This window comes from Pararge aegeria, chromosome 5 (assembly GCF_905163445.1).
Source record: "Pararge aegeria chromosome 5, ilParAegt1.1, whole genome shotgun sequence".
Lineage (NCBI taxonomy): Eukaryota > Metazoa > Arthropoda > Insecta > Lepidoptera > Nymphalidae > Pararge > Pararge aegeria.
Window position 1 is genome coordinate 12,361,580 of NC_053184.1, and position 26,076 is coordinate 12,387,655.

The 26,076-nt window shown below is 34.8% G+C and overlaps 2 protein-coding genes across 5 annotated transcripts; one reads left to right on the forward strand and one right to left on the reverse strand.

The window, feature by feature from the left end:
* Positions 1-402: 402 nt before the first annotated feature.
* On the forward strand, positions 403-4,881 carry LOC120623643 (CCR4-NOT transcription complex subunit 7-like). Of its 2 annotated transcripts, none has more exons than XM_039889762.1 (7): positions 403-689; positions 1,425-1,534; positions 2,720-2,833; positions 3,291-3,424; positions 3,502-3,659; positions 3,745-3,885; positions 4,292-4,881. In XM_039889762.1, the coding sequence occupies exons 1-7, from the start codon at positions 564-566 to the stop codon at positions 4,406-4,408; spliced, it is 900 nt and encodes a 299-aa protein (XP_039745696.1). In that variant the 5' UTR covers positions 403-563; the 3' UTR covers positions 4,409-4,881. The 2 variants fall into 2 exon arrangements, with proteins under 2 accessions (XP_039745696.1, XP_039745697.1); XM_039889763.1 differs by having other exon boundaries at positions 3,306-3,424.
* On the reverse strand, positions 4,868-24,999 carry LOC120623642 (chromatin-remodeling complex ATPase chain Iswi). Of its 3 annotated transcripts, none has more exons than XM_039889761.1 (17): positions 24,772-24,999; positions 24,462-24,682; positions 23,791-24,048; positions 22,963-23,086; positions 22,153-22,440; positions 21,445-21,658; positions 20,267-20,538; positions 18,402-18,629; positions 16,547-16,792; positions 15,010-15,112; positions 13,952-14,097; positions 12,275-12,381; positions 11,448-11,581; positions 9,893-10,008; positions 8,553-8,773; positions 6,567-6,707; positions 4,868-5,337 (listed from the first exon to the last, which is right to left on the reverse strand). In XM_039889761.1, exons 1-17 carry the CDS (start codon positions 24,805-24,807, stop codon positions 5,136-5,138), a joined length of 3,057 nt encoding a protein of 1,018 aa, XP_039745695.1. In that variant the 5' UTR covers positions 24,808-24,999; the 3' UTR covers positions 4,868-5,135. The 3 variants fall into 3 exon arrangements, with proteins under 3 accessions (XP_039745695.1, XP_039745694.1, XP_039745693.1); XM_039889760.1 differs by having other exon boundaries at positions 13,958-14,097; positions 24,757-24,999; XM_039889759.1 differs by having other exon boundaries at positions 24,757-24,999.
* Positions 25,000-26,076: the final 1,077 nt, after the last annotated feature.

Here is a 26,076-nt window from a genome sequence, read left to right on the forward strand (position 1 = left end):
CTGTACCTTTCCACAAGTAAATATGAAAAGGATAGCACTAATTCCTTTTAAACCTGTAATTTTATTTCAGTTTGTCTGAGATCGTGAGATAAAGGATTGTGGCATATATTAAAAAATCGATTAATGTAGCCCGGCTATAACGTTGAAGATAAAAAATGGAGACAGCAATTTAATAGCCCTGTCAAATGTCTACTTATAGATATCTCATTCATGGAACGGCTAAAAATAAAACTCGTCACAGTAAGTGAGTTATCGATAAGTTAAGTAGGTATTTGAATCGATAACGACTATTCGCTCTATCCTTACATAGGTACACCTTCATGACGGTAGCGGAAAAAGAAAACTTAATTCAGAGTTCTTACTCTGTGGCTACTGGTAAGAACCCAGAGCCCTACAGCAAGATTAAAAAAAAGAGGTGTCAAACGTCAAAAGCAAACTGAAAAATATAATTTTAAAATCGCTCGAAAATTGCCGTATCGCAAATATTAAAGTTAAAGCTAATTTGCACTAAAATTAACTAATAAATTTGAGTCTTAGACATTGATTTAGATACGCACATCAAAATGACATTGCAGATGCCGGCGGCTAATTTCGATTTAATGACTGCTTTCAAATGTATTAAAGAAGACAATGTTATTAAAAATGTATGGAACCACAACTTACATGAGGAATTCCGTATAATAAGACAGGTAGTTTTTTATTACGTACTATAATAGAGAATTATAATATATTAACCTTGTTCTGTTAGTTTTTGTGTCTATCAGACTGCAACTGGCAAATTCCATAACGGCATATTTAAACCTGGAGTGTCTGAATGCTCAGACTACTTACCTCATTCATTTGTCACTTTCTGTTCATAAAATGTCTATCAAAATTTGCCAATAAGAGTGTTTAAATGCTTGGACTGCTTATCTTTTTAATTGGTGTAATCCTGCAGCTTCACTCGCGTTTGTTGTCTCTGTGGAAACAGTTGGTTTCCAGGGCTGAAAATATAAGCAATGTTTACATAATTTTACCAAGATTAGTTTAGCTTTTCATAGGTATCAAGGGGTATTTTATAAAACATGGCACAATGGCTCTCCAAGCATTTGGAGTGGGTCAGCTAAACACAAAACATAAGTAACACTAACATTTCTTTTACAACACTACATAACTTTAAATTCCCCTTTGAACCATCTATAATGGATAATTTTTTCTCTGTTAGCAGTAGTAGTTAGTAGTGGTAATAGTAGTATAACTACCTCTGGGATAGCCAAATAAAAACAAAATCAACAGCTTTGTGTTAATTCAGTATAAGCTATCAGAATATTAAATGCAAAAGTTTACAAATATCAGTAAACTTTTCCATTTATTATTTGCATTAATGTTTGTAGGACGATAATAATAAGATAAAAATATTTGGTGATTGTATCCTCTGCTTTCAGGTAGTTCAAAAATATCAGTGGGTTGCTATGGATACTGAGTTTCCAGGAGTTGTCGCGCGACCAATTGGAGAATTTAGATCAACAGCTGATTACCAATATCAGCTCCTGAGGTACCTATCTAAAAGATTACTGTTCTGTCTTTATAAATAAAAATTAATTGCTGTTTGTTGGTACTCACTTGAGAACAGCTCAACTAGTTTGGCTTAGTCTTTTTAATTTATATAACATGAGAACGCTCCCACTTAGTTCCCATAACCATAACAATAAAGTATTTTCTTACAATGAAAAATGAATAATTTTTTATTCAAGTAATCCTATAAGAGGCACTTATAAAGCATTTTTACATAATATTATCCATTATTAATGTATAATATTATCCACTAGCTGTTGGCCGCAACTTCATCTGCGTTTAATTTAGTTTTTTGATGTGGTGTTCATTTTATTTCTGGTGTATTCTGTATTGCTAAGCCTTAAATTAGGGGGTTTGCTGCTGTCCACTGAAGAGTTCTGTCCTCTATCTCCAACCACATTCTGATCTACACAACGTTTGGGCAAAATTAAAGATATAATATAACCGCTATTGTACAAAAATAATTATTTAAATCGGTTATAATTTGTCAGAGTATGGTGTAAAGTCGTCAAACACTTTCATCCCCTCTCCCAAAGGAACCGAGGTTAATGTTGGGATAAAAAGTCCTATATTACTTCTAACACTTCCAAGAATATGTGTACAAAGTTTCATGAGGATTGGTTAAGTAGTTTTTGTGTGAAAGCGTAATAAACAAACTTACATTGACTTTTATAATATTAGTAGGGATTGGTGATGATGATCAATACTGTTTGCTATGGTACTTTATGGTATGTGGTATTATTTTTTTTTTTTTTTATGGTACCTTACTATGGTAATCTGTACTTGCCAAAATTTAACAGCTACCAGTTTAAAGAATGTTTGGTAATGATAAACTTTAAACATTGCTACAATTCTTCTACATATATAAACTAGGATTTAGTCAACTAAATCCTAGTTTATATATGTAGAAGAATTGCCAAGCTGTAGACTGGTTTGTGGTTGTGTTAGCAACTTGTTGTAGTCAACTTGTGAGTGCCTGGTCAACCTTCTGGGGGACAATGAATTGATAGTTCCTTGACTCAGAATCAAAAGTGGGAGTTGATTAGAGAGAGAGATATTATTATATATCTATGCAGTTACTACAGGGACATGACTAAGGAGCCCTTTAAAGTAGTTTGTGTTTGTTACAGACTTAATTTATATTAATAACAATATTTTTTGTCAGATGCAATGTGGATCTTCTGAGAATAATACAATTAGGTCTGACATTTATGGATGAGAATGGGAAAACTCCACCAGGCTGTACCACTTGGCAATTTAATTTTAAATTTAATCTGCAGTAAGTATTACTAAACATGTTAAAGATCCTAAGTATATGGATACTTAAATAATGAAGTTTGAGAAGGATAACCATTTCTTTCTACACTGTCTGAATACTAATTTTATGTAACCTTTTATCACGTGTTGATAGCAGGTAACATAATATTAGTAATTGAGCCAAGAAAATTTTTATTATTTTTTCATATAAAATACATAGTTTAAAATATATTTAAGACACTTTTATGTATAAATACATTTTTCTATTAGGAAATAGTATAACAGAATACACACCAGCATTTAATTAATTATTTAATTTTAGTTTGATGATGCAGAAATATTCTTAAATAATGCAAATTTCTATTAGTTCATCTGTGGAATTCACTAATTTAAATATATCCATATCCTTAGGTTCATAAGAATGTTAGTTTAGTAATTGGTTTAAATCTTTTGGAAATAAATCAATATGTTTTTATAAGATCTATTGTTGACAGGGAGGACATGTACGCTCAGGATTCCATTGATTTACTTCAGAATTCAGGGCTCCAATTCAGAGAGCATGAGGAGCATGGCATAGAGCCCATAGAATTTGCAGAACTGTTAATGTCTTCAGGTAAAATACAAATACATACAACAAAATTTTCAGCATGTGAACTTTATGTTAATAAATGTTTCACATCCTTTTTATAGGCATTGTGCTTATGGACAACATCAAATGGTTGAGTTTCCATTCTGGTTACGACTTTGGCTATTTACTGAAACTGCTTACTGATCAAAACTTACCACAGGACGAAAATGAGTTCTTTGAAAGCTTGAGACTGTATTTTCCAAAAGTATATGATGTCAAAGTAAGTAAAGCTTTGCTCTGCCTGTATTTTGCTTGTATGTTAAAATAAATGCTAAACTTTAAATTATTAAATTATGTGTCAACAGTACCTTATGAAATTATGCAAGAATCTAAAAGGTGGACTACAGGAAGTTGCAGATCAGCTGGAACTGAGGAGAGTTGGTCCACAACACCAAGCCGGTTCTGATTCACATCTGACTGGTATGGCTTTCTTCAAAATAAAAGAGGTACATATCATTAGCTAGCTTACATGGTACAAAACCCTTAACGCCAGTTTCTGAAACCTAATTATTGATAGCTTGCTTATATTATTATTTAGCCGTGAAGTAAAACATCGTGAGGGAATGCATGCCTAAGAGCTCTCCATAATCTTCGCAAAGGCGCCATTATCATCAACAGCATATTACTTGCATATATGTAATCGCAATAAACGGTAGTAGTAGCACAGTGGACGCTGCTGCCTGCTCTCCGTTATATTCTCCTAGTCTACTCATACGACACCCGCGGGAAGAAGTGGTGTGAGAGCACCAAGGTCCACCAAACCTGACTTGGCTAGCATGGTGGATTACAGAACTGTAGTGGACTGGTAATGAATTTATAATGATGAGGTATTTAGTTGTTTTTTATTTCTAGATTTTCTTTGACGGTAACATCGAGAGTACCAGTGGACATCTCTATGGGCTAGGGGCGCCATGTTCCCCCAATTCAAATAACATTCAAGAATGTGTTGAAAATGGAAACTCTCCTTAAAAATGAACTTAAAGAGGGTTTCATGTAACGACGCCACCGAGTGTTCCATTTTTAATGAACACGAATACTGTGATTTTGAGTACCTGACGGTCCAGGAATGGTGTTTGTTTGACATAAGAAATAAATTTAATTTATGCATGAAGCTAAACTATTTTTATCTCACAAAGCGGGCTTTGCATTACCAGTTACCAAGTGTACGAAAACACTACGAAGCGACGAAGACGATGTTGTGTCGGACAAAATGAGAACTCCCGCGTTCACACAGACATAGCGTTTGTTTAGAAACAAGTAAAACTCTTTGTGAGATAAATGTATTATACGTAACATTAAGTCACTTTGAAATTATGTTGTTCCTATAAAAAATAAACTTTTTTTTATGATGATTAAGATTAACATAAACCAACTACAGTACGGCGTGGCGTATGTCGATAGGTATAAAAGAAATGTGCAATAATAAAATAATGTTTTAAGTATCACGACTTTTATTACTATTCCACAATCAAACAAAACATCCATCATATAGTTATGAAATATCGTAAAAAGGGAATGTTAACTAGATATTAAATTATGAGTAATACTCGAGGTAAACAAGTCGACCTTTGAAAAGACATAGGTCTTCCAAAATGTTAGCAATGGACAAATTATTTCAGCGGCAACTCTATTAGTAGTTTTACTTTCTTGCTACGACCGACCGAGTGTGTCTGGTCGGGTAGAGACGGACCGGATTTCATTTTTTCTTTTTCTTATTCTTTTGAGCGGTGTCAGGAGTATTGTCAGCCTTGCGTTTTCCAGAGTTCGCCCCTTTTCCTGTCGAATTGCCACCCGGGGTATTCTGATTGGCATTTCCACTTTTCTTTTTCTTCTCGGCTCTTTCTTTTTCTTCTAACTCTTGATTTTCTCTTTCAATTAATGTGATTAGAGTATTGCACCTGAAAAAATACGTAAAGAATATAACCACAATTTTGATGTTGGGAGCTTCGCTATGCTCTGCGTTTTTCTTATCGAATCGCCTATGTATAATTACAAGGCTTAGTGGACAGTTTACATCAAGCTAGTCGCTGGACAGATGCCGCACAGGACAGATGGACTGTGGGAGTCCTTACAAAAGATCCATGTCTAGCAGTAGACATAGCCATATCATCATGATATCAACCCATAAACGACCCACTTATTGTGGGAGGAGTTTCTGGAACTCCTCCCACAATAAGAAGGGTTTAGGCCGTAGTCCATTACGCTGGCCCAGTGCGGATTGGTAGACTCCACACTTCTTTGAGAATATTATTGAGAACTGTCAGGCATGCAGGTTTCCTCACGATGTATTCCTTCACTGTTGATGAAATGATATTTAAATGCACATAACTTAGAAAAGTTAAAGGCACCTCTTAACTTTTCTAAGTTTATAGATAAGATAAGATAAGTTTATAGGATTTACTTCTATGCCGAGTTTGAATCCCAATTCAAACTCGGCATAGAAGTAAATCGAAATCATGGTGAAGTGACAAAACAGTGCTATTTCTGCTATAAACAAATCTCGGAGCTAAATTTGCCAGGTCTTAGTTTTTTATATAGTTATTAATTGATGGACAAAACAGATAGCCCAACAGCTGAATGGAAAAACATGTCGCAATAAGTGCCACGCTTTGTCCATCAACCAATAGTTACGTAAGTTTTAAGCCTCATGTGCCGTGTAATCACACCGGCAACCACGCCTTTCAAATCGGAGCACAGCAATTCTGTTTTGCGTAAGCGTAGCCGTTCTCCATTACGACGGCGGAATGCGCGCGTGGGTTCGATTCCCACAACTGGAAGATGTTTGTGTGATGAACATTAATGTTTTTCGGTGTCTGGGTGTTTATTTGTATATTATAAGTATTTATGTATATTATTCATAAAAATATTCAATAGTATACAACAGTACATATTAGTACCCATAACACAGGCTACGCTTACTTTGGGGCTAGATGGCGATGTGTGTATTGTCGTAGTATATATTATTATTATTACAAAAAGCTGTAAAACAACTACTAAAAGTAGTAGTTATAGCAACTTTTGACAAACAAAATTAGCACCAATGCCTTAATACTATGTTATATAATAAGCATGTACAAACATAATAGGTTTATTGTTCACAAAATGATATCGGAATAAAGGAAATCACCTGCGCTGCAATTCAACGGCCGTGCGCGACTTCAGAAACCAGTCGAACCGAAACTGTGGTGCCGCGTGCACCGCCGCTCTCAACTCTTCGTACACATTCTCCTTGTCGAAACCCAACTTATGCAGCATGCATACTAAGAACCTGAAACATTTATATACAACATTTGGAATAAATAAATAAAATATCGAAACTAACAAATTGTAATAAACAGCTCTAAGAATCAGTTAGGACTAAAGATATTATATAGATACGACATCAGTTGTTGAGTATTCCAGATTCCTGAACGAAAAGTAGGTCTTGGTGTGAGGAATGTCAATGTCGGTGGGAAAAAAAAAGTGAAGTAACCGGTGATGTGGGAAACTTGTTTTCATAGTTAAAAATTTAAAAGCACAGTTGGTAGAAGTTACAAGGTCATTGTTTGTAAAGGAAAGTAAAACGAACAATCAGTTTAATAACGAGTCGTTGAAACGTACTTTCTTACAAACCACAAGTTGCAAACGAGATTGGAGATGAGTATATTACAGTTACATTAAACCTAGTTGCTAGAAGCTATAATAAGAACTACTGTGACCAAATAATAATAACGGTTAAAATTTAGGCCTCATAATTAATTGAAATATGAATAAAAATCTATATAAACCTAATTATAAATGATATTTCCTTCTAGTGTAGGTAGTATCACTATTAAACTTTATAAAACTATTTAAACCTAGTAGGTACTATGATAAATTATAAGTACCTGCGTTAAATAAATCGAAAGTAAAGTATAAGTATGACAAATGTTTACCTAGTAGGTAACTAAAATAAATATCGAGGTTCAAATTAAATAAATAACTTCTAAATATGTGCAATGTATTTTATTTATGTGAGCCTAACCCAATATTTCTAATAGAATATAACGTAGAACGGACAGCAGCGCCCTCTATGCTACTATGATCTACTCTGATCACCAACCCGTGCGCCCAGAGTGGTGATTATGTTTAAACCCTTCCCTTGGGAGAGGCCTTTAGTCCAAGAGTGGACTGTTATAGGTTATTGATAATTTGAACTTTGTCTAATAATTATGCTCTTGTTGTCCTTATTTTAAGGTGCCTGGCAGTGATCGTTAATAAGTGATAAAGCCGCCTATGGAATTCAACTTCCATATTTCTTTTTCTATTATTCTTTTAATTCCCCAACTTTGTGCACCCCTAATTGAACAAATAAAGACTGAGTTAAAAAAAATTATTGTTTCTGAAATGTTAGTTTTTACCAATGCACACTAACAATGTAACGTTCAAAACGTAAACCGACTTTTATAACTTAATATTGATGCCAATTCTGTTTAAACAAAAATTCAGTAGTAGTTCACATCCCCTGAAATAGCTCTATTCTTGGACATGTCAATTTATAGATATGTAAAAGTATTAAAATTATTTAATAACCCCATTTTTTAACTCCTATTGTACTATTTTACCGTCAATTACAAAAACCATGCTTTTATTTCTCGGCATTTTAATTCGCCATTTTAATACGTGTTCTTTACAAAGCTTTATCTATATATTTATATACATATATATATATATATAAGGCAAAGGTGACTGACTGATCTATCAACGTACAGCTCTAACCACTTGACGGATCGGGCTAAAATTTTACATGAAGATAGTTATTACAATGTAGGAATCCGCTAAGAAAAGATTTTAGAAAATTCCAACCTCTTAGGGTTAAATGGGGGAACCATTTAACCCTAAAAGGGTTGGAAAGTTTGTATAAAATTGTTCATTTATCAATTGATTTTTCAAGTTAATTCCAATTATTGGTTTTCGAAATAAAGAAATACGTGTTTCACATATTTTAAAAACTCCAACTCTAAAGGCATCAAAAAGGGGATTAAAATATATATAAAAGTTTCTGATCTTTTAAAGTAATTTACGTTCATATTCTATTAGCAGCAAGACATTTTTTTAAACTAAAATAAATTTACAATAAGTAAGAAAGTATCACCTGTCTTCTTCTTCAACATAATTCTTTCCTTTGTTGGTGCCATATGAAATCCTGAGCTGGTGGAATGGTGCTCTATAACGGGCCATTTTCGCGTCCAACGCTTTCTTGATCGATGCTCTTCTTTGTATCTTCGCTTCACCCCTTTCTATCTGACCCATAATTCTGTCTACGTCCTGAAGTTCGTGACACCGCTCCCAAAAAACTGCTGAGTATTCCATAACCTAAAAAAAATTAAGATCTCATAAATGCATATGTTCACTAACACTTACATATACATATACAAGTAACTTAAGTAGGGTGTTATTACACTACTTAACACTTACATGTACTATACATAAACACTCAATCATACACACAAACACACACTAAGATAAAGCGATATTTTAATGTAACACTATAATCATTATTATCAATTTTAGATTTTTCGGTAAAAAGTATTGACAAATCGAGACTTACTAGCGAACACAATAACAAGCTCAGCTCGCTAGTGCGCTCGCTAGCGATTAAAATTCTGTTGAGTCTTATAACAATACCTACCTAATGTATGTAACAAACAAGTTATGTTGATGTTCAATAAACTTTTTCATTTTTTTTTTTACTCAATGTATTGTATGGAAAATTCAAAACAAACATATTCCTTTTTTTATTCCAGTACAAGTTGGCCCTGACTGCAATCTGTTGATCAATGTTGGTAAGTAATGACGCCGTCTAAGATGGTAACGGGCTAACCTTCTAGGGCTACGGCAGTTATATTAAACGCACACCGCTAATTGGTTTCTAAACGACGTCCCACATCGGTAGGGTGGTAACGGTCGAAGCCTCCCTCCGAACAAAATATTTCTCCATTGTTTGAGTTAATTTGTGGAATATGTATTTTTATTAAAAAAAGCTGATTTTGTAAAAGATCAACGGCCGAATTGCTTGTTTCTTTTCATCCTTCTTCTTTCTTTCTCTTCTTCTTGTAAGAATGAACCTTCCGAACCGGTAGTAGAGACACAACAAACAAAAAGACTTGACCTTTCATAATTATAAGACCTATTTGAAATAAAGTATTTCTTTTGATTCGATTTTAAAATATGATAGACAATTGAATATTCAATATTTTAATTTAAAAATATATAAAACATTTTTAGGTTAAAAAAATGCACTTCAACCTGCTGTCACCTCATTATCTACTCCTATTTCAAAATATGTATATCCATCGCATCTGTCTAAATACGATTTATTTAGCAGTAACTCTCCATTCGTTCGAGTAACTTTATGACAAAAATCAAGTTACGGCGTAAAGGAGACATTTTCACATTTATAATATTAATACGAATTCTTGCTTTCGATCTTACCTCCTCCGGAGTCTTGCCTTCAACATCCTTTGCAATGTTTTCGATATCATCTCTGCCATATTTCTCGTTTGCTTTGATAAACTGATTGAAGTCGCGTTTCGTCCAATTTGTAAATCCTAAAAACAAAAATAGGTCAAAAGTCCGCCATGCGCATTGCAGGCTCCCGTAGTTCATTGCCATTGTCATCTTATCAACCATTGATGTCCAATGCTCAACAGAGGTTCTTTTATAGAAAGTGCCAAAATATTTTTATTCCACTCCTAGCTGTTTACTGCTATCACATCTTGTGATAAGTGATAATACAGTCTAAAATGGTAGCGGGCTAACCTGTTAGGGGGCATGGTAGTTATATTTAACCCATACCACTTACGCGACATCGTACCGGAACGCTTAATCGCTTATCGGCATGTGTTTGTCGGTAGGATCGTGACTAGCCACGGCCGAAGCCTTCCACCAGACCGGACATGAGAAAATTAAGAAATTATAAATTTCCAAATTGCTCTTGCCGGAAATCGATTTAAACCACAGGGCTCAACGCTGCGCCAGGGAGGTCCTTACGCGCTGGCCACGGGATTTCGGCCTTAGTCTCGAGGAGACACGACGTTGATGCCTGGCACGTACCTCTTTTTTAAGTTATGTGCTTTTTTACAAATTTAGTATGCACATGAAAATTTTTCGGAACCGACAGGATTTGAACCTGCGACTCTCTAGCAATCGCGGCCTGAGCGCTTTTTCCAATTAAGGTTAATCGAAACTGCAACGTTTCCTACTAGATGACGTTACAGTCGCTATAAGACTGATGTAAAAGGCATATACTAGTTTTCGGCATCGATGGTAGAAGAGCCGTAGCTTAATTGGAAAAAGCGTTCAGGCCACGATTGCCAGAGAGTCGCAGGTTCAAATCCTGTCGGTTCCGAAAAATTTTTATATGCATATTAAATTTATAAAATTGATAATTCCTCCAAGTGTAGGTAAAAACACTAATAAAAAATTATAAAATTATGTGCTTTTTAAGCAATTAAATATCACTAGGTTGGAAACCGGTATGCCTTAGAGCTTTCAAAAGAGTATGAATTCCACCAACACCACACACAATTGTTCTAGTGGGAGGCTTCGGCCGTGGCTAATTACCACCCTACCGACATAGGCGTGCCGTTAAGCGGTTTAGCGTGCCGATTAGAGCACTATCCCTAACATGTTAGCCTGCTACCATCTTAGACTGGATCATCACAGCACATGCACAGGATATGCAGATGATATCAAATGAAGAAAATCTCCAGTATGAGTTATAAAAATCTTAAGGATATGCATTGTAAGATTTATAATACGCTTAATATTTAAAACTTAATTTATAACTAAATAAACTTTATTTATAACTCGAACTGGGGATTTTCCTCATTTTATATCATCTGCACACCCTGTACATACCCTCTATGCACGCCACTGACGGTACGTGTGCAGTGGGCAGGTTTATAATGATGGTAGTTTATGATGGCTGATTTAATTGTTGTTTGTCTTAATAACTTGAAAGTTTAATTTATTTCTAAATCCTTGCCTTGCGTTAAAAGTTGCTCCTTTTCTTGAACTTCCTCTTCAGACAGAGACTCAGCGTCGTCTATCTTGCGCTGTTCTTCTCTTTGAATCTTCGCTGATTCCGGACCCAGTTCGGGGTTTCGGGGTACTTTGTACCTAAAATACACGGTAAAAAAGAATATTCAATCAGGCTACAGCACCGACGTAATGTTGCCTGACGGTCTTCCACATGAACTTGTTCAGGAACCGGTCTTGCTCAAAAAGTTAAATTCAAAATTAATAATTTATTTCAAGTAGGCCTTATATGAGCACTTTTGAAACGTCAAGTATGTCTGTTTGTAGTGACTCTACCACCGGTTCGGAAGGCAGATTCTACCGAGAAGAAGTCGGCAAGAAACTCAGCAGTTGCTCTTTTCCAACATCGTTCTACAATTTGACAATCTTTGTTCTATCTTGTGTGAGATGAAAGCGGAGCGGCTCAGGAACCTCTTATTCACGTTCCTCCGGCATCAATTAGTCGTCCGTTTGGCACGGTGGGCAGCGACCCTGCTTTCTGAGTCCAAGGCCGTGGGTTCGATTCCCACAACTGGACAATGTTTGTGTGATGAAAAATAATGTTTTTCAGTAGCTGGGTATTTATATATATATAGAAGTAATTAGGTATGTTATTCATAAAACTATGCATCAGTTATCTTAGTACCCATAGCACAAGCTACGCTTACTGTGGGACTAGATAGTTTGGAGTTGATTTAAATCTATATAACAAAGTGGGTAATATAGTTGAGTTTGCTCTCTTGGTTGCCTAAGTTGTGTAAATTAAATTAATATTGACCGAGGGAAAACGGTTACCCAAGTGTTTTTCTGTAGTGATATATTTCTTGATCCAGTAGCTCGAAAAGTCGCGGCGGGAAGAATTGAAAGTCTTGAACAATGGGCTGCTTCGGGGGTCTCGGTGCCTGTATCAAATAGTTAATAATAATATAAAAGCCAATAAAAAAAAGGTATGGTAATAAAGCAGGTAGCAGACTAAAATACTGTTAATATATATACTAATTGGATGATAAAATATAAATTAATTATTTAAACCATTATAAATATTATTAAGATAGTTAATAAGCTCAAAATAAACATATGTGAGAATGATTAAGAATTATGTATATTAATAATATTAAATGTTATTTAAGTTATGTTAATTTTATAATGTGAAATACATTACTAATTAAATGATATTATAAATACATAAAATACTCCACATTATACATAATAATTATCGTTTTCTTACATACATAATAATATACTTCACATTGCAAACGGATGAAAACAAATTATTAACAAAAAATAGTAATACATATATATGAATGTGGAGCATAAAGAGCTAACCAACCAAATAAAAAGTAATATCACAGACTTTAATGAAAAAGTTAGACAGAAAAGCGAGACGAGTCTTAAGATAAAACACACTTATAAAAGTGAAACTCCTGAGCCCTGATTCTTTACATTTATCTATATGTCTAAAGCCAATAATTTTTTGCATGACTAAAAGATTTAAATAATACTTGATTTTGCATGACTAAGAGATTCAAATAATACTTGATTTAAATGTGTTTATGCTATTGCAAATTTTGCGAATGTTTTTTCTTTGGTAATTGAAAATTTCCTTTCCCTTTCCCCGAAGCGCTCCTCGTCGGGGGGTTTTAGAGCTTTAACGTTCTTTGATGCTCCAATGCGGGCAGTAATAACCGATATGCTTAACGACATTGGTCGACAGTGTCAGTTTCTTAACCCTTCTAACACGCGTGGGACTAGTTAATTATATCTACCCATTTTTTGGATATATTTTTAAGAGATTGACGAAAAAATAGGAAGATATCATTATAAAATTTATAGCACGCATGTTAGCCATACTGGTAACTGTTACTGAGGACTTCTTGTCAAAAATAAAAAATATCATACCATTTTTGGCCCAACCCTAAAAACTACATAGAACGCGGTCGTTCTTTAAACTAATTACATTTATTCAACTTTCGTTCATTCAAAACTAGTTTTGCCTAAAAAGTTTGGATAACTACATTCGCCTATAGCTAGATTTTTGCTAGGTTCTGAGACATAGAACCTAGCAAAACTTAAAAAAGACCAAGTATGTTTTACCATCGGCATTCTCACGCATTCCAACAAGTGCTAAGCGCAGTACGCCGCATCATGGGCAACAACAAGTTCACTCACCAATACCTATAGTGCCTGTATTTAACATACATTATAACCAATATATTATAATTAGTCCTAGTATAAAATCATGCCAATGTATAAAACCAAATTGCCAAATAAATGTAATAAGTGCCTTACTAGAAGACATTACAAAAAGTTGAATTTTTACGTTGTTTAAAACAAAACCGGAATTGCTTGATATCCAGTGCGCGTATTCTGTCTATCTCTTTCTGCTAGTCTGTGAGTAAATATGTAGATAGAGACAACAAAAACCACCACCGCAGGCCGCCGGCGCAAATTTAGCTCTTTACACTTATTTACCTGTACCTTGGGCGCCTTCGGCTCTGACACTCTGAGCGCCTCGCGGAAGTACGCGTCAACAGCGTAGTTAGCCTTACGCTCCCGCTTGGGGGGTTCTATCCAGTTACCGATTGGTATAATTTTTTGTTTCTCCCTGTAATCCTCTCCTGTTTCGTAGAAATAAATAATTATTCTTATTAAGAGCGAAACATGAACAGATTCAAGTATGGTATGCGACGTTGCAATTTGCATTTTTTTTTTTTGCAATTTTTTATGGTTTCTAGGATGGTTTCTTCGAAGTCCGTATAAATTAAATTTTATTAATATATTTAATATATTTATTTCAGCGTTCTTACCTGCACTTGAAAAAAGATACCCTAACGTTTGAAAAGTAATAAAAGTGACGAAATATCGCACTATATATATATAAGATTGTAAAAAACCAAATGCGGACATTTTTTTGGTAGATTCTGTATGGGACTGCATACGCATGATCACGCATGATCGCAGATATAGACCTAACGATTTGAACGCTGGCATAACAACATGTTGTGTTTCTGCAGACGAATTCAAAATGGATGAATTGATTTTAATAAAACTTTCACAGGCCTACTTCCATCATTGATTGCAATAAGTAAAGCAGCAAGTAATACATAAAATTGAAGTGTCTGTCTGTCTGATACTTTTTACCTTTTGCAATAGCAAAGCAGATTTTTGCACTGCTAAATTAGATAAACAAATTAACACCCCATTATTTTTTTTTCCAGAACAAGTTAGCCTTTGATCAGATATCTGGTAAATGATTTTGCAGTCTAAAATTGTAGTGGGCACACCTGTTTTCATATGACGTTTATATTACCCATACCCCTAAACTTGTCATCGTACCGGAACGCTAACGCTTGGCGGCACGTTAACGGATAACTAGAAATTAACATTTTTCATGTGTATACTGTCGCCAAGTAGTGTCTTCTGCCAAACGTTTTATTGTATGTCCATTTTTGATATCTATTTTTGCGGTATACAATAAAACAGCATCAATTTATTATTATGCCTCAACTGTTTTCTAACTATATCCAAACCTTCGAACTGATAAACAGAGTCTGTTGCGCCCGGAGTATCCATTGAAAATGCCCTTAATGACGACTCGCCGAGACTTTCAAGTTTTTGTTTGAGTTCTTCAGTCTGAAAGTAAATAAAATAAATCTGAACGAGGGCCTATAAGAAAAACAAAATTAAAGTCAAAATTTTCTTGACTTAAATACGTCAGTATGATCGTTATTTATTTTATTGTACGTACCTACACGTACGCGTACTTAAGATTAAAGCTACAAGGGTTCCAAATACGTCCTTTTATAATGAAAAGCACATTAAAACATAGCCAGTTTTTACTTTTGCTATCACCCTCATTCATTCACATTCATAAATTACAAGACATAAGTGGTGAAGCTCCCGCTTTGTTTGCTTCAGTCAGTGCTTATTCAATATACACTTTAAACCACATCCTAATGTAATATAAGTCATTATATAATTATGTTTTTGTTTCTGTTTTTTTTTTGTATTTTCTTTTTTTTTTGTTCTCGTTTAAATCTGCTATGTATTTAATTAGTGTAATTGATGTTAACCGTACTAATTGAATTAAAAATAAATAATAAATAAATAATAATAAATTTACATAAATACGCATTATTCGTTGGTGATGATGATCGGTGATTTTATTTAAAACCTACCTTTTTGTATTGTAGTGTATATGTATTTTTTTATTGTAATAAATTGAAGGGCCAAGCCGATGGCCTACCTGATGGTTAGTGGAAGATCACCGCCTATAAACAGAACAATACTGCGCTGGGCATGCAAAGACCACATCGTGCAAAGTGGCACCCTATGTCCATCAATTCGAGGCGTAGGTGTTAAGTCTCATATGCCTGTAATTACAGCGGCAACCACGCACAGTATTGCTGCTTGGCGGCAGAAATACGCATGGTGGTAGCTCTGCTCTCTGTGAGCTCGAGCTCTGTCATAAATAGCTCTCTTACACTATTACATCCTTAAAAACTACCTGGCGTTTTGCATTAAAAAAAATACTAATTATAATATATATTGACAAAAAATTAAAAAATTACAAATCGAAATGATTTTATGCTCCCCTTTTTAACTTAACTGCAAAATTAAAAGTTTCTTTTTTCTGACTAATAAAAAATAACTTTCGATTATTACAAAATTATAATTTTGTTATCCTTTTGATTGATGTTATCCTTTTGTTTTCCTTTTCCTAAGGTTGCCTTGTAGGTTATTTGTGTGCATAAAGAGTATAATTAAATAAATAAAATTTATACCATGGGGGCTTTATGTTCATATGCATATCATATATCAATTTATTTAAATTGAGTTTAATAAAATATATAAACCTCAAAAAATAATATGGGTGGTGATACTAAGAGACAATAACTTTTTTTCTTGAGTCGCTTTACTTGTCGGTTAAGTTTGTGATAAGATATAACTTTATCAAACAAATAAAGCAGCTTCCGTCAGCTAGCTCTACTTAGGTCACATTACATACAAAAAAAAGTCTGATATCCTTTCCCAAATATACGTAATATGAATTAATGAAACACAAACCTTTGATTCGCCCTTGGCCAGAATCGAGTCAATGTCTTCATCTGTGATTTCGGAGTCTTTCGACGAAAAAACGTGGTTGGCCCCGTGTCGGATCATGTTCAGCATTTCATCCTTGTTGAGTTGATTCTTGGTGTCCACCAGGCGACCTGACTGTATCACCAATTTGTCCAAACGCAGTTTAACTTCAGCTCGTTCCACGATCTTCTCCTCTACTGTGTTCTCGGTGATGAGACGGAACACGCGCACCTTGATAACGATTACATTATTTTAGAAAAATAATACCTTAAGATAGATTTTGAAAGGTACGAACCCAGTTATTAAAAAAAAAAAAAAAAAAAAGAAATACACTATATTGTTAGATGCAGTTAAACGAAAAGGATTCATCCTACATTAAGGTAGTTTTACAGTCGCAATAGTTATGCAGCGCTTTGTCACACTTTAAATGACAGTACCTTCGGATTTGTTAAAATTACTAACCAAGAGGCTTTCAGACATCACTTAAAGCTGTATTATTTTAAATTGTTAGCACTTCTTTAATAATAATAATCCATATTTTAGACGGCCGATTGGCGCAGTCGGCAGCCCCTGCTTTCTAAGTCCAAGGCCGTGGGTTCGATTCCCACATCTGGACAATGTTTGTGTGATGAACATGACTGTTTTTCAGTGTCGGGGTGTCTATCTGTATATAAAAAGTATTTATGTATATTATTCATAAAAATATTCATCAGTTATCTTAGTACCCATAACACAAGCTACGCTTACTTTGAGGCTAGATGGCGATGTGTGTATTGTCGTAGTATATTTATTTATTCACTTAATACCTTGTTGGATTTCCTTTCGGGGGACCGAGTTCGACTCCCAGCACGCACCAATTTTTATAAGTTTTGTGCGTTTGAAGCAATTAATATACCACTTGCTTTAACCATAAAGAAAACTCGCATGCCTGAAAGCTCTGATGATGCTCTGAGACGCGTGCCCTGTAGTGTGCCGGTAATAGGTTAATATGATAATGATGATATCATATCCTTTGTATCATATACTTTCACTTAATAGTTCATAAAAAAAAAAAAAACTGTAAAATTCGAATTGAAGGCTGCAATTTTAATTTAAACAAACAATAGAAATAAAATAAATATATCACGACAGTACACACATAGCTTGTGTTATGGGTACTAAGATAACTGATGAATATTTTTATGAATTATATACATAAATATATACAACATGTAACAGAATTAGGAAATAATATTGAAGGATGCATAAGTAAATTTCATAATCACCCTGTAAAAATACGAAATCAAAAGAAGCATATGTATCAACATTCCATACAAACGAATTCCAAACATTCTAAGTGTTTACTTATGAGAACGTGATTGGAGATAAAAGACCGACACGCGCATAGTACCTACGCTAAACGACGCGTACCTAATAAAGTGACGGTAGTCACATGAATTTAATTTTGCATGCGATTTTAGGTCTGTATCTGATTTATTTCTGTGTGAAAACTATGCCAGAGGTTTACTCAAAAACAATTAGGTTTTCAGTTTCACAGATAAGTCTCAGAGACAGTACATAATGTACCTAAAGCCTGTGAAGTATTATAACGGTTTTCATTTACAGTGTAATGTAATGTTATATATATAATTAACGTGTAAATTTTACACGTTGTATATATATATAACATTACATTACACTGTAAATGAAAACCGATATATATATATATATATATATATATATATATACACATATATGTACGAGTATATATGAATAAAAACTTTCATTGGACATCACACAAGCATTTCCCGGTTGTGGGAATCGCCAATTGGCCGTCAAATAGATGTAATGTTATAATTACTTGTTTCATTTGTCCGATACGATGAGCTCGGTCCATCGCCTGCAAGTCCATCTGCGGGTTCCAGTCGGAGTCGTAGATGATGACGACGTCTGCCGACGTAAGGTTGATGCCCAGCCCGCCTGCACGCGTCGACAGCATGAACACGAACTTCTCGCTGCCCTCCGCGTTGTACTCCTCGATCTGGCGGTTCCGATCCTCGTGCGGCGTTTGGCCGTCCAAGCGGCAATACTGTTTAAAACCATTACGTTACACACTATTTGAAACTGTATTGTTGTGAAAGAACTCGTCCGGGGAAGTACTATCGCGATGCTTATTTCTGCCGCTAAGCAGAATTGTTGCAATTCTGTGTTCCGGTCTTGAAGGGTGTTGTTTAATTTTGTCAATTTAGGTCTACCTACGCCTCAAATTGATGGGAACAGGCGGCATGTTGCAGGACGTTGTCCTTGCATGCCCAGCAGGGCTAGCAAAGACAGGAGACAAAAATGATATCCCCCGATTATACCCCTGACAGGGGAAACAACGTGTCCAACTACTAAAGCACGGCGCTGCACGGGAACATAGCATAGGAGAAGTTTACCCCCGTTTATTATTACACATATACTATTTGGATATTAATTCCACTTGTGCGCCAGTGCTCGGAGAGTTGATAAATCTGAGGGAGAAGATAAATTTTTATCCTTTCCCTCGTTCCTTCTTTCTTTAAGTTTTTGTGAAGCTGTTTAGGATTCAAAATTGTCCAGGGCATGAGCTTGTTCTCGTAGTGCCTCTTGAAGCGAACTAAATTCAAATTCAAAATTCAATAACTTTAAAACCCTAAAATGTGTTCCACAATTTTCAGGTATGATAGGTTCACAATATACCCGGTAAAGAATGAGAGCTCTGTTTAGATTTGCCAATTCTCTTTGGTTTCGTCACATCCCATTTAGTCCCATCATAAAAAAGTGTGGAACGATATGAAGAAGCCTTTTACCGATCTTATGAGATTCATCTAAAACTAGGACTAACAGACTAACACTAACTAAGAATTTATTTTAAAGTTCCACTAACCAATTATAGCACAAGTAGTTTTTAAGAATTGTAATTTATGTTTATTTAAATAAAATAAATAAAGTTATAATTACTATTATTAGTATTATTTTTATCATTTATTTATATACCTTTTTACATTTATTTATATTCTACAATGCTAGATAAAAAAAACCAATCTCCGCATGCGGGAATTTTTAGTACCCAAGCAAGCGGCGGTCAGGGCTCCAGAGAGAGCAACCTCCTCACAATACGTCCACACAAACACACAATAAGAATTACTGTCTTTTGTAACCATTGATCCAACCAAGCAAAAGCTACTTAAAATGTTGATCGAAGCTTTTTATTATTCAGAGATTTGTGTACAATAGAATAAACATAATCACAGTGATAGCGCATTGGGTAGGACCTCGACTTCACTTTCGGGGGACAGAGTTCGAATCCCAACTCGCACCTCTTATTTTTGTATGGTATGTGTGTTTTAGGCAATTAAAATATCACCTGCTTCAACGGTGAAGGAAAACATCGTGACGAAATCTGCAAGCCTCGGAATTCTACACAATGTTCTCAAAAGTGTGCGGAGTACACAAATCCACATTGGCCCAGTGTGGTGGATTATGGCCTTAAATCAATGTCTTCTCAAAGTGGGAGAAGACCCTACTCTGTAGTGTGCCGGTAAAAGGATGATGTGATGATGATGCTGAGAATACAAACCACTCACAATCACACAATCTTCAAAAACATACGCTAATAAGAAAGTCTAAACAATAAAATACAGTTAGATAGAATTTTGGATTGAATAACTACCAAAGTTCTATCTAACCGTTTCAGAGACAAACCTTATACTGTCTCCACAGGCAGTAATCCTCTAGGATGTCCAGCATTCTAGTCATCTGCGAAAAGATCAGCACCCGAGACTCCTGTTGCTGCAGTTTGGGCAGCAATTTGTCCAGGATGGCCAGTTTGCCGCAACTGTACACAAGATGCTCGTCCGTGGTGTAGGGTGGGCCAGGCTCAGCGCCGTCAAAGAGATATGGGTGGTTACAACACTTGCGCAGTTGCATGAGAATGTTCTGTAGCCTCATTTTCTCTACTTTACCTGCGCCATTAACTGAAAAAAATTATAAGTGATAAATAATTTGTGTTAGAAAACGGACTGCAGGCTGTGCATATTAAAAAAAAACTAAATACTAGATTACACAAATAAAATAATACATAATATAATAAATAAAAATTTAAACAGGAATTTGATCTGTGAATGTAAATCACATAATTAGGATTTGGTGTAACAGAATCCAGTCTTACACATCATTGAATATGGGTCATCAACATCTTACTGGGTTGGTACACACTTACACACCAAGTGCTCAAGTTAGTAGCTCAAGGGTACTTATCTTAATCAGGAGATACCAAATTTTTTATTATTAAATTATATAGTAAATAAGATAATTGTTATTGTTGTAGCTATGGATTTTTATCTGAATTAAAAGTTTTTATTATTATAATTATTAAAAACGTAAGGTGTTTTTACAGGAACTATTTTCCTTGCGGTGCATAATAGTTAAAAAAAAAAAAACTTTGAAATATGACGGCCGATTGGCGCAGTTTGCAGCGAGCCCATGGCCGTGGGTTCGATTCCCACTACTGGAAAATGTTTGTGTGATGAGCATGAATGTTTTTCAGTGTCTGGGTGTTCAAGTAGGCCTAATGTTTGTAGTGACTCTACCACCTTGTTACTACCATGTTTATATGTATATTCAAAGTATTTATGTATATTATTGATAAAAATATTAATCAGTCGTCTTAGTACCCATAACACAAGCTACGCTTACTTTGGGGCTAGATGGCGATGTGTGTATTGTCCTAGTATATTTATTTATTTATTTATTCCTTTTTAGCTTCTTAAATTTACCTGTTTTAGCCTCAGTCTGCATTCTTGAAAGACTTTCAAATGTTTACTTTAGGGTAACCTTTTAAAAAGAGACAAAAGTTTATTTAAAGTAGGTATTTAACTTACCAACATCAATATCCTTCATCAAAACCTTTGTATACCATTCCCTTTGCATTTTACTCAAGCCCACATACACTTTAAGTTCTTTTTTCGGTTTGAGTTTTTTCTCGACTTCTGCCTTAAGACGTCGCAATAAGAATGGTCTCAAAACTGCATGCAATCTGGACACCAACTGATTGTCGCCTAATGCAGCATTTGTATTGAACCAAGCGTCGAAATCCTGGAAAAATTTAAATTAACGTGAGTTATTTCAAAAAGGGTTTCCCTTTTTGAAAGTTTTGTTATACATTTTATCGAAACTTTAACAGTTTACCAAGCGCACGCAGCGAAATCTCTCAAAAGTTAACGTTTTTGAAACATTCTTCTTCGGTGCTATGGTCCTATTGGTCTTAGAATAATGATGTAGCCTATAACCTTCCTTGATAAATGGGCTATCCAATACTCAAATCGAACCAGTCAGATCCAGATGTCCTGAGATCATTGCATTCAAGAAAACAAACTGTTCAGCTTTATTTGCATTTATTATTTTTGATTATTTGCAAGAATGTTCATTTTGTTTGTCTTGAGAACTAATAAAATGTTTTGACAAGCCGTTATAGGGTATATATTTATATAGGCAAATATTTTAACACAATAATAAGACAAGAAACGTCTGTCTAAGTAATAATTTTGTGGTCAATGTCAGAAGCAAATGCTGGTTATAAAGTAACTTACATCAGAGCTATTGAATACATCAGGCAGGAGGAAATTCAGTAAGGCCCATAACTCATGAAGGTTGTTCTGCAAAGGTGTACCAGTCAACAAAAGTCTATTCATACTCTTGAACTCTCGTAGTAATTCTGAAAGCTTAGACTTTTCATTCTTGATACGGTGTGCTTCATCTATCACCATGTAGCGCCAGGTGAACTTTTTGAATACAGATTTCTCTCTTATGATCATTTCGTATGATGTTATACACACATCCCAGTTACCAGGCATCAGTGTTTCTCTAATAAATATATTCTAAAATGAAAAAGAATAAAAGAATAGAAGGTTAATTCATATTTTTCTCTTTAACTTTTTAAATGATTATGTTGTACGATTATTATAAAAAATAGGGTAGCTTGCCATAAGATAATTAATCTACCTGTTACTCGTATTTTTCCTATAGAAATAAAGTGTGGTAATCGATAGACATAATCTTACTGTGTATGTAACATGTTCAGCATGTAAGACACTGTTGGACAAATAGTATTTAGTTTGACAAATGTAGTTATCACAATACTGGTTTATAAAGTATGTAGTCCTCATTAGCCTTTTTTTGTTGGAGTGGTGAAAAAGAATTGCTACCTTGGGCATGATGGAGGTTATGCAGGACTAACTAGGGTTAGTGCCCCTTCATAAGGGGGGCCTTATGAAGGGGCACTAACCAAACAACCAAAAACTGCCATGGCATGTCCCTCTTGTTGGCTATACTAGACGCCCGGGAACCGGGAACATTTAATACTTCCAGTGATTTAAATAAATATTTAATTTGAAACTCACTCTTGTTTCCTGATCACCAATAAGGCATACAGCTTTGACAGAGGGGCACCACTTTTTGAATTCATTCATCCAATTTGTAAGTGTTGATTTTGGCACAATAACAATGTGTGGTCCGGGCACATTCCTATAAAAATTATTAAGCAAAAATTATACTTAAACCCCATAATACTAGAAAATATGTGCTTACTTAGCCCAAATTGCTTTTCTTTTGCAAGTCAGCATGCTTCACTACTGGCAGAATCAGAATTTATTCCTATTGTAATGAGAATATAGGTATAAAAACATTGTGTAAAAATTTCCAATCAACTACTGAAGCTGAATTTTTATTTGAGTATATAAGCTAAATCTCTATAAGACATTGTTTTAAATTGTAACCCCTTTTAAAAACACAAAAAAATCTTATAAAACAAATGCAATGAATAGTTGTCATGTTTAATATTTCTTACATAAACAAAGAAGGTAATTTAGTAACATATATGTTGACTCTAATTGATTAAACTCTGTTAAGCAGGCACTGACAGGAATGATTCGGATGAATAATTCTTAGTATTTTGATTTTCCATTATTGCTTGCTGTATTTATTTTTATTCATTTTAAACAATACACTATAAACAATAATGTTATTAAAAATACAGTTTTAATTGATATACAGATTAATTTACTTCTAGTCAGAGTAAAGTTAGTGCACTACTGGAATAGACATCATTCAAGATGGTCCAGTTAAAATATAGTTAGAAAGTTAGCTGGGCCTAGGGAAGCTGAAGCAGAGGGTTGGGGGGTGTTGAGGATAATGATAAAATTTTACATTTTATTTTGAATTATACTTACTTAAAATGTTTCATATAACCCAAAAGAGAAATTGTCTGCAGTGTTTTTCCTAAACCCATCTCATCAGCCAAAATACCGTTAATACCATTTTCATACAGTGAAATCATCCAATTTAACCCCCTCACTTGGTAGTCCCGCATTTCTCCATTTTTGACATACGGTGGAGACGATTCAAAGCGGAATATTGTCTTCTGCTTAGTGTTAGTTTCTGCAAGAAGTTCTTCATCTTCTTCTTGCTCAGTTTTTCTATGGCGAAGGCTGTAGAAGATTTTGACAACATATTAGTAACTTAATACTATAACAAAAAATAGTGTTAATCTCTACTTTGTTATGTTTTTCTCCAAGTGTAGACAAACACACTAACAATTTATTTTTAAAATACCTAGTCCACAACCTAGTCCTAGCTAAGGGCTTAGGTATTTTAAATTTAGCAGAGTTTACTGATACATTTTTGATACACTGTTAGTTAGCCCATCCAATCCCGCATGGGCTTTTCACTAAATTTTTTTTCCTATAACAAGGTTTAGTCAATTGGAGCTAAGAGGTTAAGAAATTTGTGAAGAAATGTTTCATGCCTTCAATGTTGCAGTTCCATTAAAATAGCAAACCTAAAGCAAGTAAATAAATATACTCTATAACTTAGCACTAAAAAAATATTCAAATTTACTAACTCTCCTGCATTAGGGGTTTCAGGTTCTTTTATCTTCTTGGGCCTGCCAGCTTTCGCTTTTGGTGGACTATTCCCAGTCTTATTAGCGTTGGTCATAAAATGAGAAAATATCTCAGTCTGTTTCAGCAAGAAGTCAAATCTCTTGGAGCGATCGGTTTCAATCTTACTTTCGAAGTCTCCTTCTTTACCCCTGGATGACGGCGTGTCACTTGAGGATGCATTCTATAAAGAAGAAACATCAATCAAAACCGAACCTAATCCCAGAATGTTGAATGAAAAGTTAATTGAAATCTTACTGAATTATCACCCACATCTGCAGCATCCATCGGGTCTTCTGCTTGTGACATTGTCACAAACAATTATCACACAAACTCTCCCTATCGACCGCCTCTATTTCCAAAATAATTTACCAATTTATGTATCTGATATACAAACACTTTAAAGCCTCGACTTCAACTAACAATGGGGTCAAATGCGGTAGGTAATAACTCAATAATAACGACTCCACTGCACCCTCTGCGTCTGCATCCCACTGACAGATAACATGACAGTGACAATTTGAGTTCTGACAACGCCGGGCGCGAAACGAAAAGGAGGGATGTGCGTACAAATTATCGATTATTATTTTTTTCGTTATTAAAACTATCATATTCACAAAGATAATAGGTTGGGGAAAAAGTCTTTTCGCATTATAGTATGTATGAACTTGTAATAAAATCTCTTTGGCTATACTATTTGTTTCTGGCTGGTTTTGGTACCATAAAGTTTAAATTTTAAAGAAGAAAGATATTTCTTTATTTGTTTTTTTTATTTTATTTTTTCCTAATTTGAATAAATTAGGAAAAAATAAAATAAAAAAAACAATCTTTTAAATTTTACTACAAAAAAAGTAAAAATGCAACTCAAGCCGCGATAAAAATTTGCGTTGTTTATGAACCTAGTGCAGCGTGAAGCGTCTGTGAGAGTAGCACAAATTTGGTTTAAGCGTTATCAATCAGTTTTCAATCTCCATTTTTGAAGAAGCTGATAACTGGTGATGAGAAGTGGACCATGTACGACAAGAACGTGCGAAAAAGGTCGTGGTCAAAGGCCGGTCAGGCTTCACAGACTCTAGTGAAACCCGGGTTAACTCGCAACAAGGTGATGCTGTGTTTGTGGTGGGATTGGTAGGGCATTATTCATTATGAGCTGATACCACTAGGCAGGACTCTGAACTCTTTTGCGAACAACTGAGATTAAAGCACGAAGTTGAAAGAAAGCGGCCGGAATTAATCAACAGAAGGGGTGTGGTTTTTCATCATGATAACTTTAGACATCACACATCTTAAGCCACTCAGCAAAAATTAAGAGAGTTTGGCTGGGAGGTGTTAATGCATCCGCCGTATAGTACTGACATTGCACCTTCAGATTTCCCCCTATATTGGTCTCTTCAGAATTTCTTTCTAAATTTCTTAATTTCTTTAGGCAGTGTCAGGTTAACATCACGAGAGGACTGCCAAAACTACTTGTCGCCGTTTTTTGATCAAAAGCCCCAAAATTTCTATAGCAATGGGATTATGTTCCTACCTACAAGATGGCAAAAAGTTATCGAAAAAAATTATACCTACATACTCTAG

What these genes read in the sequence shown, in the direction of transcription:
- LOC120623643 (XM_039889762.1), top strand. Translation starts at nt 564, where the DNA reads ATGACATTGCAGATGCCGGCGGCTAATTTCGATTTAATGACTGCTTTC. An exon ending in AATTTTAAATTTAATCTGCA is followed by an intron (nt 2,834 to 3,290) that starts GTAAGTATTACT and finishes TGTTTTTATAAG; the next exon opens with ATCTATTGTTGACAGGGAGG. An exon ending in AGAACTGTTAATGTCTTCAG is followed by an intron (nt 3,425 to 3,501) that starts GTAAAATACAAA and finishes TCCTTTTTATAG; the next exon opens with GCATTGTGCTTATGGACAAC.
- LOC120623642 (XM_039889759.1), bottom strand. Translation starts at nt 24,807, where the DNA reads ATGTCACAAGCAGAAGACCCGATGGATGCTGCAGATGTGGGTGATAAT. An exon ending in CAGATGTGGGTGATAATTCA is followed by an intron (nt 24,683 to 24,756) that starts GTAAGATTTCAA and finishes TCTTCTTTATAG; the next exon opens with AATGCATCCTCAAGTGACAC. An exon ending in TATGTTGAAGAAGAAGACAG is followed by an intron (nt 6,708 to 8,552) that starts GTGATACTTTCT and finishes TAAATGTTTCAG; the next exon opens with GTTCTTAGTATGCATGCTGC.